Here is a 22,126-nt window from a genome sequence, read left to right on the forward strand (position 1 = left end):
ATAATGGCCGAATATAATTAATATGATACAGGACATACGAAAGCTTTTCATTACCACCATCAGTGTACAAATATCATTATTGGTAGTCACTGATATGTCATCACACCAAGGGCCCTTCCTGGCTCATCTTGGAATGAGCGCGCCAAAACGCAGCCCCCCTGTTGAAATTACTGACTTATATCAAAACCTTTTGATTACCTCTCCACTAAATATTGGTTTTCTGAAAACTATTCAGGACATTCAGAGTGCTGTTCAAATTTGCATCAATTTTCTGAAAAAATGCGCGAATGCGTGCTACCAAACGCCCTTGGCCATACGCGGTATTCATTGATCAAGATGGAAATAAACAGATTAAATCGTCCCAACAAGCACTATGGTGGAGTGAAAAAGGGACAAAAAAATTGTTTTTCCAAATTTTATTATTTCCTGATCCAAAAAATGGTTCTTTTCGATGAAAGTATCTGTAGTAAAATTAACTGCAGCTCAATCGTTCGTCATCTTCAGGTTCCATATGAAGTAAATAAAAAAAATCAATGTTAAGGTTAATGAAAACGTTAAACTAATTTTTACCAAATTTCTTTAATGATTTGTTTACAAGATTTTTCTTTCCTGACCCAACATTTGGTTGTTAACTGGTAAAAATATGGCGGTAAGAAATCTCAGCTTAATCACACTTCATCTTCAGGTTCCACAAGAGAACCGCAGAAATCCATCTTTGTGTCGAACTTCGCAAGTTCGTTTTTGAAACTGATTCGACCGAGTATGAATCCATCCTTGTCTTCTACAACACATGTTGACAATGTCGTCTCTTTCCCTAGTCTCACCTCCTCTCTACTACTTGAGAATGGCAAGGGAGAGTTCCTATTTTAAACTGACAACCGCCTCTAATCAATCGTGTGTTTTCATCCCTGAGGTTCAAGGTCGCCGTCTACTTTGAAATACGTTTTAGGAAGCACCAAATTGTAGTATTTTCCACTTCCAATCAGCTTTTCTTGCTTTCAATATTTTTGTCAGGCGAAGCTAAATAAACGAGATGTGCTCGTTTATTTTCCAGCACCGCCAACCGGGTGTTTTCAGATTGAACAAACTAACAGTTCAACAACAGCAAAATAAGAGTTATTCGAGAACTCTTACCTTAACGTTTTCTGTCAAGAATGAATTTTTCTTCATCATTCCGTGAATATGACGTGCTCCATATGTTGATCTCGAGATTTTCTTTGTTTCAAATCAGGATGCTATATAAAGGTTTATAACATATTCGGCTAGTAATTTCAAGTCGTCTGTTGATTCGACGGTTGATACATAAAGGAGAAGAATTCTGTTGGTTATAGTGAGCCATCTTCCCAGGGCTCCTGTTTGCTAAATCTGAAGAGCACTTCCCTGCGAATACTTCCTTAGAAATATCAAGGAACCGTGTATCAAAAAGAATATACGTATTACAAAGTGTTATTTTGTCTAAACTATCGATCATTGCGCCTCGGCTCGGATATTGGCGAAACGAATACATAGCCACTAGATGTTGTTTATATTAATAGACACTAGATGTTGTCTTCTGTTTTGCGTGGTAACCGTCACATGTTTAAAATAGCTACACCGCACCAAAAATTATTTTGTGTTCTCGAGTTTGCGAAGTGCAATTCCGTGATTACAGTGCAAAGACGTTTCAAGTTGAGGTACCAAAGCGATCCTCCGAATGAGTGGAACATTCGCAGATGGTATCGACAGTTTGTAAATACAGGATGTGTATGTAAAGGAAAGAGTCCTGGCCGCCCTCGTGTTCCCGACGATAATGTTGCACGAATTCAAACTGCTTTCCAACGCAGTCCTTCAAAATCAACTCGTCGTGTCTGTCGGGAATTACAACTGCCTGCAACAACAGTTTGGCGTGTTTTGAGACGTCGGTTGGTTATGAAGACGTACAAGTTACATTTGTTACAGGCTCTGCGTCCTCATGACAAACGCAAACGAGTTGCATTTTGTAACGAGATTATTGAGGCTATTGGCAATGATAACACTTTCCCACAACGCATCGTGTTCAGTAATGAAGCGACTTTTCATGTTAGTGGTCATGTAAACAAACACAATGTCGAATTTGGGGCCTACAAAACTCACATACTGCCATTGAACATGTACGAGATTCGCCCAAAATCAACGTGTTTTGTGCGATATCCCGATCATCTGTTTACGGCCCATTCTTCTTTGATGGGAACACGGTTAACGGTCAGCAGTATCTCGCTATATCACAAAACTGGTTGTTTTCCAGTCTGCACGAATGCCATTTCATTTTTCAACAAGACGGGGCACACCCTCAATTGTGCCGCCAAGTGCGGGATTATCTGAATGAAACTCTACCGAACGGCTGGATTATTCGTCAAGGAGCTGGCGACTTAGCATGTCTCAGCTGGCCTGGCCTCCACGGTCACCGGATTTGTCACCCTGTGATTTCTTTCTGTGGGTTTTCATTAAAGACAACGTTTATGTACCACCAATGCCACGGAACCCGGAAGAGGTGAAGAACCGGATCCATACTGCCATAACATCAGTGACAACGGACATGCTTGTCCGAGTATGGGAGGAATTTGAGTATCGATGTGATATTGTTCGTGTTGCTGATGGAGGACATACTGAACATCTGTAATCTGAACTTGAGACGTACATATGTGTGTAAAGTTTACATAATCGTATGTCATACAGTTTAATAAACATATGCATTTGAAATACGGATATTCTTTTTGAAACACGCTGTATTTTTGGTGAGAACTGACGTTTTTGTCAATGTCAGATAGATCAACTGACAAATATGTGCCATAGGGCCATAACCTGTCAAGGGAAGGGTTTTTAAATGTTTTAGGGAGTTTCCTGTTCCAGAAAACGGTTGTGATCCAGATGTATTTCCATCAATCTTCTGGAAAGATGAAAAAGAGGCAATTCATTGGTGTGCAAACAAGCATACAAACCAATGCAGTTTATGACCAATAAAGATCTCAAGACGTCTATTTGCGCCATTTTTCTTCCCAGTGTTGACGCTCGTTCAATCACACCCAACAACAACCAATTTGGAATGTTTAGTTCGTTTGAGTATAAGAATACTGGTGATGCTTTCTGTAATATCTGTACTGGACCCAGAATTCGAAGTTACGTATAAGCAGATTTAGGTTTGGACAAGAGAACAATATGCTTATTACTCAGCTGTAGTCCTGTAGAAAGAATTTCCCTTCTTCTCATTCACTATAGTTTTGTCTTTCATTCCATCAAAGTAGATGCCGTACAAAGACTGTATTATTGGTGTAGAGGCTGACTGAAGCTGGAACCGTATTTTACGAATTCTCTCCGCAGCTTACTCCTGCCACTAACTTTAGCTGGAGTATTGTTAGAAGCAATTCCAAGATCATGAAGTATAGAGGATGCAATGACAGAAACTGATCTATCCGAACTCCAGTTCTATCACAAGCAGCAGCTAAATTTGGATGAGGTATTCGGTTTTGCACTGTTTTGGAGGTTGAAGGGAATTCAAAAATCAGTTGCTTTCAGACAGTGGCTTTTTGACTGTGATATCTGGCGACTGTTTGGCGATCAACAGAGCGTGCTTGGCGCAGGTAGCTCTTCTACGAGAAGGGTTAATGTATTTATTAAGAGTTGCATGTTAGCCTCGGAAGAGGAAGGTAGTAGATTGTACTATGCCGTAGGAGCGACGTACTGCTCTGAGTCATTATTATATTATGCTTTGAATTATGTATTTAATAAATGTTTGTTTCGTCTTGCTAAATGGTGCCTTATTAAGCCACGAAGTCATCACATTGACTAACGTAATCGTAGACATCAACTTCAGGTATGCCTTATGAATTAAACACTAAGACGGCATTTGCCTTTAAGTCTGTAATTGTCTTTATGTACCCTTGCTTTAGATTCTTAAGTTTCCGTTTTTCTCTTTCCTCATAAACGTTGGAATTTTCGACTTTCAGAAAGGTCGATTGAACCAATGGCCATTTTTCTTTCACGCCGTTGTTCTGTTAAGAAATTTCGCTCTTTGAAACTTCAAGGGAGCATTTACATTGTTTGTAATTCGAACATTTGCATACAGAAATATCAAACAAAGTACTGCATGCATGATCCAAGAAATCTTTCTTAATTTTATCAGCCTCTTTCGAGATTTTGGTATTTCATTTTATGTTTTGGTTCTTTCCATTGTAATTTCTTATAAGACGAATAATTTCTTGTTAACTTACCTAAGGTATGAAACTTTCCTTCCAAATTCTTGAAATGTCCGAGGAAACAATTTTGATAATATCCTTGACTGGTGGGTCTTTCTCCCTTACCACAATAACTCATTTCTGACCCAAAGAAAATGCTTCACAACATTAACATACGAGGGTAAAATTTCCTCTTTAATGTATACTGGAGTTCAAAAATATTGCAAACAGCTTTACTTCTAGTTGACGTTATCTTAGTCCAACATAAACAAGGAGCTATAAAGCAGGATTGACAAAACCCACCGAACAGCCAACTAATTAACAATAAAAATTCGTTGAGAGAACATGAAAGACAGGTGATTGCTTATCCCAAGCTAGAACCAATAGTCAAATTTGAACCCTTTCTTTCATCTAGTAGCATATTGTTACGGTTTTTGTATTTAATTTGCTATTTTCAGTAGAATTGTAATTAAATTGTTTCATTTCCCCGTGCAATGCTGCGCGCGACGAGTTTTAAGAGAAAGGTACTCCGAAAAAGTGAAAATACAGCATTTTACATTTCCATTTTACATTTAATAAATAAGCATACATTTAATAAATAGATATCTCGTAATTATAGTTTTTCAGAAACCTCTAGGAAATAAAAATTACCAGAATGTTCTCGAGCCTGATTAAAAAGCTTTAAAAAAATAAAAGGAAAACACCTCAGTTCAATTGTTTACTAAGTTGTTATTGACTGTAGCAAATTCTCGGCGAAATCGGATTAGCTTTCTTTGGATTGCGTTTTATTGAACGTGTTTTAGTAGTTTAAAATATAACTACTGTGTGATATTGTGATATTATACGAATACCTATGAGGAAGAATTTCTGCATTTTGTTTTATTTCTTGTGATAAGAATAAATTTTATTAACTTTTCATCACACTTCTGCATTCAATCTATTACGAACCCATAGGCAGGCAACAATATTTTGGCATAAAATTTGATATTTTGGTATGAGGAGAAATTTCTGGGGCTAATAATGGCGTTTTTTAGAAAGCAATTCATAAAAAAAAAAAAAAAAAAAAAAAAAAAAAAAAAAAAAAAAAAAAAACCGTGAAAAAGCATAAAACCGTGAAAAAAGTCAGTACAGATATTCACTTGACGCATGGAAAGTTACTATGTCAACGTTTTGGGCTGAAATTTGAACACACTAGTCCATTTGGAATAATTTAATGTCTCAGGTAATAGAATTAAGAAATAAAGGTTTTTTTTTTGCTACACCCTATTAATCACATGATTAAAAAGCCTAAAAGCTGTGGAATGCTGAAATAGAAAAATTTCACCTCGACAGCTGAAATATTTGGAGATATATCAAAACTCTTAAAAGTGCCTGCTCCTACACCACACCCTTACAAAAGTATAAATGAGTTCATTTCTTCTGATGACGAAAAATCGGAGCTTTTTGAAGAGGATCTGTCCAACCAATTCATTCCTAACACGTTTTCAGCCGACCAAAATTCGGATCTGGAGATTACAGACATTATTGGTAAGCAGCTGAACTCCCTGAATGTGCGAAATATTACGAAATTCGCCTCCCCTTACGATGTGAACTGCAAAATTAGGTCACTTAAACCCAGAAAGATCCTGACAGTGATGAGAGTAGCAATTTCAGGCTTAAAAATATAGCTTGATATGTAAAATTACATAATCTTTAACGCATGCTTGCACAAAAATTACTTCCCGTAAGCATGAAGGAAACTGTAGACTAAATAGCCTATCATCCTCATTAAATAAAATACTTGAGACCTGATTTACAGCTGATTGTTAAGCGAACTCAACTGTCTCGCAGACCACGAATATGATTTCCAGAAAAGAATTTCTATGCCTACTCAGCTTGTCCATATAATAGGATTCATCGGCTCTGCGCTACACAACAAAAGGGAGTGCTGCTAAACTGATGCCAGATGAGGTGAAAGCCTTTGAACACGTCTGGCAACCAGAGCTAGAGTTCAAAGGTACCATACTGGAGATTCCTAGAGTGATGGTTGTGAAGATTAAATCATTGTTTAAAAATGTTTGTCAATAAATGTTTCTCCTTTGTGGAATCACTAGTCCGATCATAGCTCCTAATTTACAGTTCTTGTTTTGTGAAGAAAAATATATAATTTATTAATTCCACTTAGAATTTCAATACACTTTTAATGTCTAATATGAAGTTTTAGAGGTATTAGGTATTTGTTGAATGAAATTGAGGTCTATTCTAAACTCTTCATCTGGGATGACGAAATTCATCCTCTGCTTCGTCTATACTGATTAATAGCAATGGGAAGGAATTTGTAATTATTTGGATAAGTATTGTTTAACAGCAAAACTGCTAATCAACTAATTTTCATGAAATATAATTCAAAAATGCCTTATATATTTCTTTTTCTTCTTCCTTGTATTTACTACACATGATTATCAAAGAACGAAGAAGTTATACCTTTTTGTAAGTATTTCGTGTTTTACAGAAGAAACACACAATTCATTAGCAAATAATTAGTATCAATTTTCACAGGAATCGTAAATCAAGGGTTTGTATTGACGTAATAGGGGATTAATAATAATAAAGAAGTTATAAATAAAATCACTGAAAGATGTAACCCTTAAGTTAAAAATAGTTGTTACGTAATGCCGTCAATAAACTTCGGAAGATATCCACGAGACTAGATTAGAAGAGAAACACGCTAATGTGACAATCAAAATCGTAAAAACAACCTTGTATTTAGCGTAAGTATATTGAAACACTCAATCGATTTCGAGGGCAGCTAAAGCTCCCTCCTCATCAGGAGAAAGAAATACCTAGAAAGAAGAAAAATAAAATAAAGGAAAGTCTCAGAAACACGTGGTCCTTAAAGTCTCTCTAAGTCAAACTCACTTTGTTTTCCAAAATGCATATGTTTGTCAAGTTGAAGGATTGGCTATGGGTAATCCTCTCAGTCCGATACTTACTGACATTTATATGCACTATTTTGAGATGAAATTATTTGATAAACTATCTTTTCGTCTTTGGATTCGGTATGTTCACGACACTTTCGCATTTTTTGACGGTTATAAAGAGGATTTATCCGAGATTCTATCTATTATGAATTCAATTGATCCAGCCATCCAATTCACTCTTGAAATTGAATCCAACAATTTCCTCCCCTTCCTTGATATTCTTATAATCCGCAATGAAACTGATTTTAGCACTACTGTGTACCGTAAACCCTTTGCAGTTTGTTTACCACCCCATGCCAAGTCATGCCACCCTGTTTAAGCAAAAAATGGCTTCTTTTTACTATTATGTATTCCGCGCGCTTAAAGTTTGTTCCTCTGAATCTTTGCTTACCAATGAACTTAATTATTTGAGAGCAGTTGCGATTCACCGTGGATTTTCTCCCGTGATTATTGATAAAGCCGTTAAAAAATTTTCAGATTCCCATCAAAGAAGACATTCCACTGTTAGAAATAATATTAATGACCTTGTCGTGCTTCCATTTTATCCTTCTGTTAGCTATAGAATTGCACGGTTCTCCAGAAATTCAATTTTCAAGTCGGTTTCTCCCCTATTAATAAAATTCACCCTTCGATTCTAAAAGATTGCGTTTCTGTCTTGAATTCTTGGGGAATTTATAGTATATCGTGTCAGTGTGGTTTAAGATATATTGGCCAAACAAAAAGAGCGTTGAAGTTTCGTATCAAGGAACATGAATCTTATGTCAGAAAAGGCGAAATTAACAAGTCTTCAATAGCGTATTATAGTTGGACATTTAACCATACTTTTGACCTTGGGTCTGCAAACATTATCCAAAAGGCTTCTTCCATAGGTGAATTGGATTTTCTTGAGGCTTTTCATATTCACAAAGATTTAGCTGGTTTAGTTAATGACTTGAAGTCCAATCCAGTCCTTCCTAATGCCTTTAAAATTCTACTACCTTAGTTCAGTTATTTTTGCCGATAGATGGCGTTACCTCCTCGCGTTTGGTAGCTTTCCATTATTCGAAGTTCAGATTTTGAGCGTGAAGGTGCAGTTCCCCCTCGCTCCCTATTTTTAACTTCACTAATTTTTCTTGTCCTTTGTTTTACATGTTTGATCAGATAGCTTGGCTCAGTAAAAGTAGGCGGCCGGTGTAACTCTGATTAAAAATCTGGTTATAACCAAGTGCAGTGCTGATAAGGACCACGTGTTTCTGAGATTCCCCTTTATTTTATTTTTCTTCTTTTTAGGTATTTTTTTCTCCTGATGAGGAGGGACCTGTAGCTGCCCTCGAAATCGATTGAGTGTTTCAATATACTTACGCTAAATACAAGGTTGGTTTTACGATTTTGATCCACGAGACTGTTTTATGAATAACTTTATTGAATGAACACGAGACTTAAAATGTATTAATGTTTTAATGACGCAGGTTTTATGTATCCTTTTTATTGTGGATGGTATCAGTTTTCAGCGTTACCATGCACGTTCTGATCCGTGTTTGCTTAGTGATAGAAGTGTTCTATGAATTTAATGTTGACATGCATTGAATTGAATTATTATATTGTATTTGTGATCTGTTTATTGAATAATATCCTAGTTCCTGCTTTACTTCAAAGAAACTGTGAAAATGCTGATGTCGAGTATTAATAAAAGTGTTTATTCGTCAAGAAGCATGTGCAGAATTCAAGTAGATAAGATTTATTTCTTTTTCTATAAATATTGAAATTGTAAACAGATATTCTAATAATAGACTCACTGTGTCTAATTATTATTAAGGTTTATATACGTATATTAAGAAGCTGTGCAGAACAACCGTTGACGGGTAGTCTCGGCGTATTTCTGATTTTTTGGTATTTTTGATAAAATATTTACGTTACAATAGTAGTAAAGGAAACTCTAATTTTAATACAACACTTAAAATTTTGTTGCAGAATACTTCATATGTTGTATGGAGGAAGAGTGTGTGTAGTCATTCTGAAAATATATTTAATTAGTAAAAATTTCTATTTTATTAAGATATAAATTTATTTACATATAAGGAATTTTGTTTTAAAATGACCATTATTGTCAGAGCATAAAATCTTTTCAAATAAAGTTCGAATGTCCATTTAATTCATGTTTCTCTCTTGAAAAATTTCATTTTTAGACTAAAAGTACAGACTATAATCCTAAATATGTTTTCTTCATCATTCTATATTTTACTTCTTTTGCTTACTCGTGTATTCAATGCACTTATCCCTTCGGCTCTTAAATTTACCAAATTTGGCTAATTTTTTCTGACTTTCAGTTTATTATCACTATCCTTTGTCACATTAATTTTTTGTGTAATTGCTTAGTTTCTTCATTAACATAGATTCTGTTAGATAACCATTGGATCTTTATAGAGGTATCGAATCAATCGCTTATAGAGATGATGGTTGAATTTAATTTTTTGTAATGTTATCAACCTATTCTAGTCGATTTATAAAATTTATCTTTCAGTCAATTGGTTAAGTAGCGTGTTTCCGGTTTATTCCTTTATCAGTATTTTTTATCTAATTCCGAAAATATATTAAATAAATGAGGATAAGAAAGCAAGCAATATGTAAACCCGAAATTTAGGGCAAAGAACTAGCTGTTAGTAGCTCTCTCATATAAGGTAGGGATTTCGTTAAAAGATATGCCGGGTAATCGGACGAGACGATACTTTGAATGTCACATTATCGGATTTTTACTCTGTATATGAATACAAAATTTGATTGCATTGATAAAACCTTAACAACGCATATAATTTTATGATAGCAAGAAACATGAGATGACCAGAACTTGCAGTCTGCAATCAGATCATGACATCATAATCCACTAGAAAAATTTTTGTCATAACAGTTGTTAGAAGTTCTTTTGTTAGAACTGAAATGTTCCGCCACTTATGTAGTCCATTAGGTAGTATACAGCTCATTGACCTATTACATGATGAACATTGTTAGATATGATTTTCTTACATGATTGCATAAAACGTAATACAGTAGACTTCTGATTAAACACGGTGATATAGAGGACGATGCCCATGGTTAAACCAAAATCATGTTTTATGGGACAGTTTTTAAAAGCGCAGAAATGAGGAATAACTTCTATTTTTAATTTAGCAATTCATATTAATGAATGGATTAACAATCTTTATTTATTGTATTTATGTACAGTTAAATTACGCCGTGTTATAGATAAAAACAATTCCTAGATATTGTAGTATTAACTACTATTGCTTGTTATATCATTCATAATTTTCTCTTTTTGCATCTGCTGTGGAAAATTTGATTTATTTTGGTAATTTGCGATAATAACACTTCCATCATGCTGCTGTAAATATACTTAGTCTTTTTAAAATATGTCCCGGTTAATCCGTGATTCAGTTAATTCTTACCTGATTAATCGCAGTTAATTGTAGTTCCTTTTCCACAATTTTAAATTTAATAGCTTGCATAAGCTAAAACTGCTTGAGGTATATTTCTCAGAAATAGCACCACAAAATGTATAAATAGTAAAAGTTGCTTCCATAAGCAAAGCAATTAAAATTTTTAATAATTATTTAAATGCATTTTTAGCAAACTGTGAAAGAATGAGGAAATATGAAAACACAGGAATCTGTAAAATATATTGCGTTATTAAAATGACAGAACTCTTTCACCGAATAAATTCTACATGATATATATTTATCAAAAAATAATCTTTCTTATAATGAAATGAAAATACATTATTCAGGTGTTATAATATTAAGAACATAATTTTCATGAAAAATGGGAAATTTCATACCCTTGCAAATATTCTCCTCAACTTCATATCCTTTTTTGCATATGCATGTTTTCGTAATAGTCCAGCCTTCGGAAAATGTGCAGTTTGAACCTTTGCCACAGTTACATGCTGTGAATTTAATAGAATATGTAAGGAATCATATATCATAATACTGCTCAGAACTTAAATACATAGCAATCTACTAATGTGATACATAAATGACCTGAATTACAGGTGAAGTGATTTATAATGCCTTTTGTATTTGAAATGTTTAATGTTGTACTCATTTTTTATCATGTCGTATTTCACATATTTCATTATTGTATGAAAACTAAGTGCAGATAGTTTTCAAGCAAAGCAGCAGAAAAATATGCACAGATAGTTTCAGTAGATTTAAAACGTAAACAAATGGAAAGCACCTTTAAATGAAAATCAGTTAACGAGGTTAGATTAAACTGAGTGATAGTTACATTTTATTACTGAGAAATAGTAAGTCGCCGTACGTGCATTCAGTTCAATCTCTGTGAGTTTTTGTCCAAAGTCGACCTTCATTTTAAAATATTTATTCTTGAACAACCTTGTTACTCAGAATTTAATAGAAAGAAATCAGTGTGTTAGCCTTAAATTTAAATTCAAGGTAAAACACGACCTAAGGGTAACGAAGATTTTGAATAAAACTCTATCAATTTGAACGCCGATCAAACATAGCCACATAGCCCCTTCTCTTTCAGAGCAAACATTTTACATTAAAGTTTTGCAAAAATACTTATATTTACTCATACTTACTTTACTTATACTATATTACTTATATTACTTATACTTATATTACTACAATCAAATAGAGCAGTTTTCTTAACACACTCTTAAAACAACAACAAGCTAACTAAATTAACTGACTAATTGAGTTGAGAGGTTTTCCTCCTTTTTATAAGATTTTAAAATCGAGCGGGAGAACTTTCTGGAACTTTCTCGAAATCAAAAAGAGATATTTATTTATTTAATGTTAAATGCACGCGCTCTTGTATTTTTAATCTTCCGGCTTAGCTTTCCTTTAATATTCGTCACGCGCTGCACTGCGCGGGAAATAAAACCATTTAATTTATAATTCAACTAACATTAGCTATTCAAATACCAAATTCGTAACACTGCCCCCTTTCCAAGGACTGCACGTCCCGGGCAGTACAATCCCTGGACAGGAAGCCAAACTTACAACTATGGCATAAATGCAATAAACAACATGAACGCTAAATGCAATAAATAAAACAAGTCAAATGCTATCAAATGCAAATCAAATGCTATCAAATACAAATCAAATACAAAATACAAATCAAATACAAAATACAAATCAAATACTAAATACAAATCAAATGAAATACCAAATACAAATCAAATACACAGTTAGAAACATAAAGGACTATGGTCTTACACTATTTACAATTATTTACACTGCGTACTATGGCCATAGTAATGAGCTAACCTGTCGTAATGAATGACTTTAGGTTTAAAGTTCGAAGACTTACGGATCCGAACCACGACGTCATTCAGTCTGTCTAGGACTGTGTTGTGTAGCGAATTTAATTTAATTAAGTGATTCATAAAAATCAAAATTTTAAGTTGTAATTATTCAAAATTTGAGCTACACAAGTTTGGTTATATTCTTTTTGGGGCCTATTAATTCTAGTGTAATATATTTTGGCTTTCCGAGTTTACGCGAACTGCGTCTTCAATCTTGTACACGCAAACAATGGATAAGTATTTTTGTTTCTACGTAATAAACTCAGTTTTTCATGTCAAAAATTAATTTGATTTCTTAGTATTTAATATCATTAGTTGCAGAAAAATTAGCTCTTTAATATGGCATAACTTTCATTTTTCTAACTTTAATTGCATTTCAGTTATGAGCTTTAATGAGTAGATTTTTCTTCGTTTCGCTTGTGATTTAGTTAAAGGGGGATGAAATGCCTTCTTTCCGGTTGAAAAGTCACTTTTTGCGAGTTTTCAGCGTTCTTTCGTTGGGACCCTTGCAGGGTTGTTGAAATTCCTAATCTCCCCCGGTCGCAGGTGGTGGTTATTTGGCGAGGGTTTGGCGACATAGATTTTCCGTTGAGGTTTCAAAATAGTGGTTTTGGCGAGTTTGATAACATGAGGGTATGCTGTGGTTGCAACTATTTCAACTTTCGGCGAGAAATGGGTTGCGCCATCTTGGCAGTCCGGCGCTCTCCCTTTTAACGGGTTGTTTTAGGGGACGAACTCACTTTTTTTCACTTTTTTGCACTTTCTACTTACCATCTGACGCTGTCTCGTTGGCAGCAGAATTTCATCTCGGAAAATGCATTTTTCCGTCTTTGGATCTACGGGCCTCTTGCCCTGGAGTTTTGAACGAGGGACTTAGTTGCACGAATTATGACCTCGACTAAATTATAGGCTCCTCATCGCCGTGCCTTAATATGTAAGTTACTCAAAGATAATTAAAATAGGAAAAAGCGAAGAAGAGTGATGCCTAGTTCTAGTGCCGTTAAGAAGAAATTTCAGTCTTTCCTCCATGAATAGTTTCCATCTGCTTCGACCTACCTAATCTTTAAGAATTAATTGCCGCCATCAAGAGTCTTCTGCATCGCTAGCTCCGGTTTCCCACGACAAAAATGCTACCTTCAATATTGGATTGGATTTGACTTTTTTGAAAACTATCCACCCACGAACTCTTCTCATTTTCTACTACGCTCAGCAGCCGTCCTCCTTGGCATCTTGATAATTGTTAAATATGAGGGCATTTCTCCTCCTCCTGTTCATCTGCAGCTTGTATTTCATAAGATAAGTTCCTTTTATTTGTTTTCTTTTATTTGTTGGTCGGATATTTAAAAAAAAAAGAGAAAAAATTTTATAATAGGCAATTCTTATAGTAAAGTTTACTAGACATTTCTAATAAGTAATTCTAACAACTAAAATAGTTAATAGTGATTGAAAATAACTTAATTAGTTGAATTAAAAATTTTGTAGTTGAGTAAACTAACCTAATTCTAATGAAATCATTTTGTTGTCCATAAAGTAAATTATTAGATTGGCCAAGGAAATATATCATTATTTAAATTAGTTAATTGAAACTGTGAATGTAAATTAGTCAGATTGGTTAAGGAAATTTATTCTTCATTAAATTATTTAATTGAACTTGTGAATTTCTTTCTTGGTGAAGATTGATTGGTAAAGGTGTCATTATTTGAGCTTCTTTGCTCCTCTTAGGGATTAAATTGCTTGTAGGATGTAATAGCTGATTTTAATTAACATATTACCCGGTTAAATCGTTCTTTTGAAAATAGAAAGTTACTATGTGCTTTAACCAGAATTACATTGGTATTGATTACTCTGTGTGAAATGTTTTTTTTGGAATGTATAACTTGTTAATTATTCTTTTTTTTCTCCCCGGGGAGGGTATTGTTAATTTATCCAAAATTTTATCTAATCATATTTATCTGAATGTAATAGCAATAATAGTTTGATATTATTGAGTCTAAGGTAGAAGTAATATTACTCTGTAGAGGTATGCATTTTGTTGAAAGCAATATTTTACAGTTCAGCTTGAATCAGATTTGCTTACTAAGTTAATTCTGCACTGTGTAATAATCAATATGTTAACAGTACTGATTGAATATTAATTCTTACAAATTACTGGACTGAGTAACTCTTAAAAATTTTAATAAATAGGCTCCCTTTTCTAGATCAGTCAATGTTTATTTATTTCTTTTTGTGTGTGTGCTCAATGATTTTCACCCGTCTCAGTCTCAAATTGATTTCAGGGTTAATCCAAAAACACAACGCAAATGTACTGGGCTTATTGATATTAGTATATTACTGTTAAAAAACAATTTTAAGTGTTATGTCAACAGAGTAGGAAACCTTATTGGTACCGTGATTTTTCTACATAACATTATTGGTGCCGTGAACTTTCGAACCAAATTATTAGCACTTAACAATTTTGTTGTGCTGTTTTTTTTTTGCATCACTTTTGGCTTGCGCTTATAGTGGAACTTAATTTTGACTTGAGACTGGTGATTGTCATGTGCACTATTGCATATTTATGTGAAAGTTTTCTTCCACATGTCTAGGCTTTTTACTGAAACCCTACTCGTTAGTTAGTTACAGTGACAGGCCTATACAGTGGTCGTATTACTGTGCTTATTTTGTACTTATTGTTTGAGGTTGCATACCAGATATGTACTACTGATACACATTTGGACTTTAAAACTATTGTATCCAACACAAACATTTTCACGCAGTACCTGTTTAGTTAAGTATTTTGTTTTGTGGAAAATTTTGTATTGCATGTTTACATATTGATTTTGAGGATTACTGTTTCACACTTTTGCAACTGTATGTTTGCAACATAAGGTTAAAAGGCACGCGTGTTGATCACACATTGGGATACATCCCTATTTATGTGCTGGAAATTGCTGATCGCAGTTTAAAATGCCAAAGAAAGTGTCAAAACGAGCAGCCAGAGCGGCTAGTAATAGTGCAATAGACTGGGAGGAGAGTCAAGAAGTAATGGCTCTATCAGTTTTTGGTTCTGATCCTCTGGATTCTGTTCCTCTTTTCTCAGGTGCAGACAAGGGAATTAGTCTGAATGACTTCTTAGATAGGATTGATCTCATTGCCACTCATGTGGGTTGGTCAGATGAAGATAAGTTAACAGTGATCAGAGTCAAGGTGGCAGGTGAGGCGACAGAATTAATTAGGAATAATCCTAGGTTAAAGAAAGAAGCCAGTCTTGACTATGTTGTGAAAGCGTTGAAAGAGAGGTTCAGTTCAGTGCACAATTTGCACTCTAACATCCGTGCTCTTATTCAGGCTTTTCAGAAACCACACGAGTCAGTGCGACAATTTGCAGCACGTATAGAGGCTCTTTCGTACAAAACTGTACCAGTGGAAAGAAGCAGTGATCCTGCAGCAGAAGCACAGAGACAGGATTTACTTATGTCAGTGTTTATCGAAAGATTGCAGTTGCATTTGCGACGCTTGTTGCTGCCACAGAATCACAAAACTTTTGCATCTGCTAAACAGCATGCAATTATTGAGGAAGACATGTGGGCTAAGAGCCATGCTAGTAGTGATTTTGCAACAGCTGAGGTTAGAGCAGTGAATGCTGCTAAGCCAGCAGTCAAGAAGGCAGTTACACCACCATCAGTAACCAACTCAGAGCTCACTACAGCTATTAAGATGCAGCAGGAAAATATAGCTCAGCTTACAAAAATGATGGGCTCTCTCCAAACACAGGTGCAGAGTTTAATATCACAAGGTACTCGTTCAAGACCCATACAGCCTCGTCGTTACAGATGCAACAGAATAGGGCATGTTAGCAGGGACTGCTATGCGAATATTGTGCCTAATCAGCATTCTAGACAGGGTCAACAGAGATTTCGAAATAACCAAACAGCCAGGAGACATTCTAATAACACCACACCAGCTGTTTCGGGTGCTCCAAATACCACAAGTGTGGCTACAAATGCTTTGAATCCCCAAGCACCAAGTTTTAATTTAAACTAATTCAGGGTGGGGAGAAACCAGTCTCCGTTTCGTCTCCTAAAACCCTTTTGGAGGTGCCATCGGTTTTTACAGTATCCACTAGTGAGGCGTCTTTGCCTATTGTTGAGGGATCTATTTTGGGGAATAAAGTAAAGTTTTTATTGGACTCGGGGGCAACTGTAAACATCATAGAAGCTAAATACATTCAATGTTTTGGAAATAAAATCTCATTGGATTCATGTAACATATATTTAAAGAGTATTGCTGCAGAAAAAGTAAAAATAAATAAAAAAAAATGAATTTAACAATAGAATTTCAACAACAATATTTTGAAACAGAATTTTTAATTACTGACACACCTCTTTCATCTCAGTATGGTGCTTTATTAGGAACTAAATTTCTTGCAGACCACAATATGCATTTGGATTTCTCCACTTCTCAACTCTTAGGATCAAATGTAATTCTTAAATGGAATCTAAGTCAGCCTAGTGCTATGAGTAATAAGGTTTTCTCAACTTCAGTTTCTCAGTCATTTTGTTACTCTGTAACCAAACATAAATTACCACCTTTTTCTGAAAATATCATTAAGCTCACTGCTCGTTCTGTAAATTTCACTACTGATACTGTCTTAATTGAACCTTTAATAGAACATGCTCAAAGTCAATTTTCCATAGCCAGGTCAGTTAATCAGACTTCTTCATCTAACGAATTTTATGTCAAAATTGCAAATTTTTCACCGAATACACTACATCTCAATAAAGGAATGAAATTGGCCAGTGCCCAACCTGTGAATGTCATCACACATAACTCTGAACTTGTAAACAACACCACCATAGAAACAGGGGAGGATTTCGAGTCTTGGGGTGGTGAATTTGATCTTACACATTTACCTGAGCAGCAACAACAACATTTATCACACCTTCTCAATCAGTATAGTAACATCTTTGCTGCCTCAGTCACTGAGTTAACAGGGTGTGACACCATCTTACACAACATCAACTTGCGTGATAATATTCCGGTTAGGCAAAAGCCTTACAAAGTACCTTACCATCTCAGGGATGAATTAGATAGACAGGTAGCAGAGCTGCTTGAAGCCAACATCATTCAAGAAAGTGACAGCCCTTACAGTTCTCCTGTTTTATTTGTTAAGAAAGCGGATAACACCTACCGTTTAGTCACTGACTTCCGCAAGTTGAATGAGAAAACGATAGAAGACAGTTTTCCTCTGCCTTCCATGATTGAATTGATAGAACAGTTAGGAGATTCGAATTATTTTTCCACACTTGATTTAACTTCAGGGTTTTTCCAGATGAAAATTCATCCTGATGACACCTTCAAAAGTGGTTTCTCGACTCCTTCTGGGCACTATGAGTGGTTACGAACACCTTCTGGCATGCGAAATGCTCCTAGTTCCTTTCAAAGGTTGATGTCTATAGTTTTGGCCAATCTTTCACCATTAAAAATAGGGATTTACATTGATGATATTGTCATTGCTTCTAAAACTTTTGATGAACATTTGGAAAAATTGAAGTTAGTTTTTGATAGACTAAAACAGCATAATTTAAAACTTAAACCTTCTAAATGTCATTTTCTGAAAGAACAAATTACGTATTTGGGATATAAAGTTACCAAGGGTATTATACAGCCTGATGATAAAAATTTAAAGACCATTCAGAGTTTTATTGCACCTAAAAATAGGAAAGAAGTTAGGCGATTTTTAGGCCTTATTGGCTTTTACAGAAGGTTCATTCCAAATTTTGCCCAAAAGGCACTTCCTTTAACTCAGCTTACTAAAGATAAAGTTCCATTTTATTGGTCACATGAAGCTCAGCATGCTTTTGATATTCTAAAAGCTGAACTTCTGAATGAACCCATTTTGGCTTTACCTAATTTTCTTAAACCCTTTTCCTTGTGTACAGATGCTTCTAATTATGCATTGGGTGCTGTCTTGTGTCAAGAAGATTCTAACGGTTTCCAACATCCAATTTGTTATGCTAGTAGAAAATTAAAAGGTCCTGAAACACGTTATAGTACTGTAGAGAGGGAAATTTTGGCAGTGGTTTGGGCCACAGCACATTTTAGACAATATCTTCTTGGTAAACCATTTACTGTATATTCTGATCAAGCTTCATTATCTCATGTTTTAAAACTTAAAGATCTCACTTCTCGAATTGCACGTTGGATTATGGGTTTATCCCAGTTTGATTATAAGATTGTTCACAAACCAGGTAGATTAAATTTAACAGCAGACTATTTGTCTAGAGCAGTAAATGTTACACAGTTAATTCAAACTTCCATTACTCCTGAATTGTTGGATTTATTCAAAAAAGAACAAGCTTCTGATCCTTCTTGCCAACAGATTGTAACTGATCTTAAGAATAATAAGTCTCCTACACCTAATTCTCAGATATTTTTTGTAAAGGAAGATGTTTTGTATTGCAAATTTGTATTGCAAATACAAGAAATCCAAGTCACGTTGGCAGAAACAAGATAGACTAGTTGTTCCTAAAACACTAGTATTAAGAATTTTGCAGGAGCATCATGATTCTCTTACTGCTGCACACTCAGGCTATCACAGAACACTTCGTAGAGTTCAAAAGTCTTTTTTCTGGAAGGGTATGCATAAACAGGTGCACAATTACATCAAGTCCTGTCACTCCTGTATCCAGAGGAGGGGTCATAGACCTGCTCATAAGGCTCCCCTTATGAGAATGCCTATGGCTACCCGTCCCATTGAGCGAATTGCGATGGATATAGTGGGTCCCCTTCCAGTTACTACGGCAGGCAACAGGTATATTTTGGTCGTAACTGACTATTTTTCGCGATGGCCTGAAGCTTATCCTTTGCAGGACACTACATCCATATCCATAATTGAGAAATTAGAACAATTTATTTCAACTCATGGTATACCTCAGCACATTGTTACAGATAAAGGTACTAATTTTATTTCTCAAGCTATAATGGAAGTTTATAAGAAATTGGGGATTACTAAACATACTACTACGAGTTATCATCCACAGTCTGATGGTGTAGTAGAAAGATTAAATGCCACCTTAATTAATTCACTTAGCCACTTAGTTTCTCAAACTCAGGAGGATTGGGATAGACATCTGCCTTTTGCCTTATTGGCACACAGAACTGGTCATCATAGTGCACTTCAGGAATGTCCAGCTTTTATTTTATATGGCAGGGATTTGTGCTTACCAATTGATTTATTATTGCAAACCAATTTTAGAACTTATGATGACACAAACAATTATTCTAAAGATTTGGTTTTGAGATTACAAAAGGCTTTTAAATTAGTCAATCAGAATTTAACAGAGGCTGCTGATAAGCAAGAAAATTTACGTGGAAAGAATTCTCATGATAAGGACATAAAAGTGGGAGATTTGGTGTATTTATACACTCCAGTAGTTCAGCCAGGTATGGCTAGAAAACTCTCTATATTGAATCAGGGACCTTTCAGGGTTATTGAGAAACTGACTAAAGTTAACTATAAAATTTCTTCAATTACAAATCCTGATCGGATTCAGACGATACACGTGGACAGACTTACGAAGGTACCAGAGAGAATTATTTTTCCCACACTTCAAAAGGATGACTCAATTTTGACAGATAATGTAAAGAACTCATCACGCGATTCACCTTACCATCTTAAGGCCTAGAGATACACATGGTTTTGTGTCGAAAAAGTGAAATGAAATATTTTGAGAAATAGTGTGTTTTGTATACAATTTTGGTTAAATTATTATTTGTTTCTGGTAATTGTATTCTTGTAGTCAAATTTTATAATCAATTAGTATAGTTGTTGTAGTCTTCTTGGCTTATCATTGGTCGAGTGTGGCATGTGAGGTTGTGATCAAGTTGTCTTGGCTGGGAACTTTCTAGTCTCAATAGCCCAGGTTTGTTTTTTTTGGAGGTTTTGCTGGGCTGGTCCCCGCTTTTCCCATTTTCTTAAGTTCAAAATTTTTTTTCTCATTCTCTTGAAATCCCTTAGCCATGGTAGTCGGGATTTGTTTCGGTTAGAATTTTTGACTAGATAGTTTTCCAGCCAACACTTCGTGGTGATTGCCTTCTGTTCTTCTTAGTGCAACTCGTTTTTAGTTTTCTTATGCCAAGAATTTATTAGTAGTTTAGTCGGCGCTGTACAGTCGCGGTGTTTACTCATTTGCCCTCTCGTATTGGTGGGGTGTCAGTTCTTAGGGAACTGAAATTCTGTGTGTTAGGGAAACTTAGGATTTATACGGTACACTTTTTCCTTAAGCGTACTTTTGAGTTGATATTGTCACTTCAATGGGTGATTGCAAGAACTAGTTTGTTTACATTTTGTGTCAAGCGCCAGTAGCTCTTGAATTGTTTTGCTTTAAACACTCGTATACTCAGTGGTGTTTGTTTATTTACATATATTTTGTTTTTACACACTTTTCACTTGATTTGCCTTTGGGGGGGTTTCGTGATTTTACATTTTACTTTTCACATTTTATTTTAGGGCGTGTCACGTGTCGTTTGACAACATTTTTATTTTGTTTGATGTATGCTTGTTGTGTGCCAGGGGCATTTCTTGACCCTCTTACTCGGTTCACTAATGGATTTGCTAACCATACAATTATGGTAGGATTGGATTTGCTAACCATACAATTATGGTAGGATTTGGATTTGCTAACCATACAATTATGGTAGGATTTGGATTTGCTAACCATTGTTTTGGTAGGATTTATATTTGCTAACCATGATTTATGGTAGGATTAATTATAAATAGGTATATGTGTCCTTCTTTGTGATTAACATGTGGTACCATTATGTACTTTTTTTTTTTCTTTTTCCCTCTTCGTATTTAGTAACTTATGTAAAACTTTTCCATTATCTGTGGGTCCTAAAATCATCGGAGGGATGTTGTGTAGCGAATTTAATTTAATTAAGTGATTCATAAAAATCAAAATTTTAAGTTGTAATTATTCAAAATTTGAGCTACACAAGTTTGGTTATATTCTTTTTGGGGCCTATTAATTCTAGTGTAATATATTTTGGCTTTCCGAGTTTACGCGAACTGCGTCTTCAATCTTGTACACGCAAACAATGGATAAGTATTTTTGTTTCTACGTAATAAACTCAGTTTTTCATGTCAAAAATTAATTTGATTTCTTAGTATTTAATATCATTAGTTGCAGAAAAATTAGCTCTTTAATTTGGCATAACTTTCATTTTTCTAACTTTAATTGCATTTCAGTTATGAGCTTTAATGAGTAGATTTTTCTTCGTTTCGCTTGTGATTTAGTTAAAGGGGGATGAAATGCCTTCTTTCCGGTTGAAAAGTCACTTTTTGCGAGTTTTCAGCGTTCTTTCGTTGGGACCCTTGCAGGGTTGTTGAAATTCCTAATCTCCCCCGGTCGCAGGTGGTGGTTATTTGGCGAGGGTTTGGCGACATAGATTTTCCGTTGAGGTTTCAAAATAGTGGTTTTGGCGAGTTTGATAACATGAGGGTATGCTGTGGTTGCAACTATTTCAACTTTCGGCGAAAAATGGGTTGCGCCATCTTGGCAGTCCGGCGCTCTCCCTTTTAACGGGTTGTTTTAGGGGACGAACTCACTTTTTTTCACTTTTTTGCACTTTCTACTTACCATCTGACGCTGTCTCGTTGGCAGCAGAATTTCATCTCGGAAAATGCATTTTTC

General features: G+C 35.1%; 1 protein-coding gene across 1 annotated transcript in view; it reads right to left on the reverse strand.

Moving 5' to 3' along the window:
* Window positions 1–22,126, reverse strand: part of LOC118201492 (uncharacterized) — a 419,621-nt gene that overhangs the window by 316,368 nt on the left and 81,127 nt on the right. The window contains exon 4 of the mRNA XM_085827141.1: window positions 10,959–11,066. Within this exon, the coding sequence (XP_085683267.1) occupies window positions 10,959–11,066 (108 nt within the window). The remainder of the gene's footprint in view (window positions 1–10,958; window positions 11,067–22,126) is intronic.

This window comes from Stegodyphus dumicola, chromosome 11 (assembly GCF_044657685.1).
Source record: "Stegodyphus dumicola isolate Sdum_Otavi_A_Nest chromosome 11, ASM4465768v1".
In the NCBI taxonomy this organism is placed as follows: Eukaryota; Metazoa; Arthropoda; class Arachnida; order Araneae; family Eresidae; genus Stegodyphus; species Stegodyphus dumicola.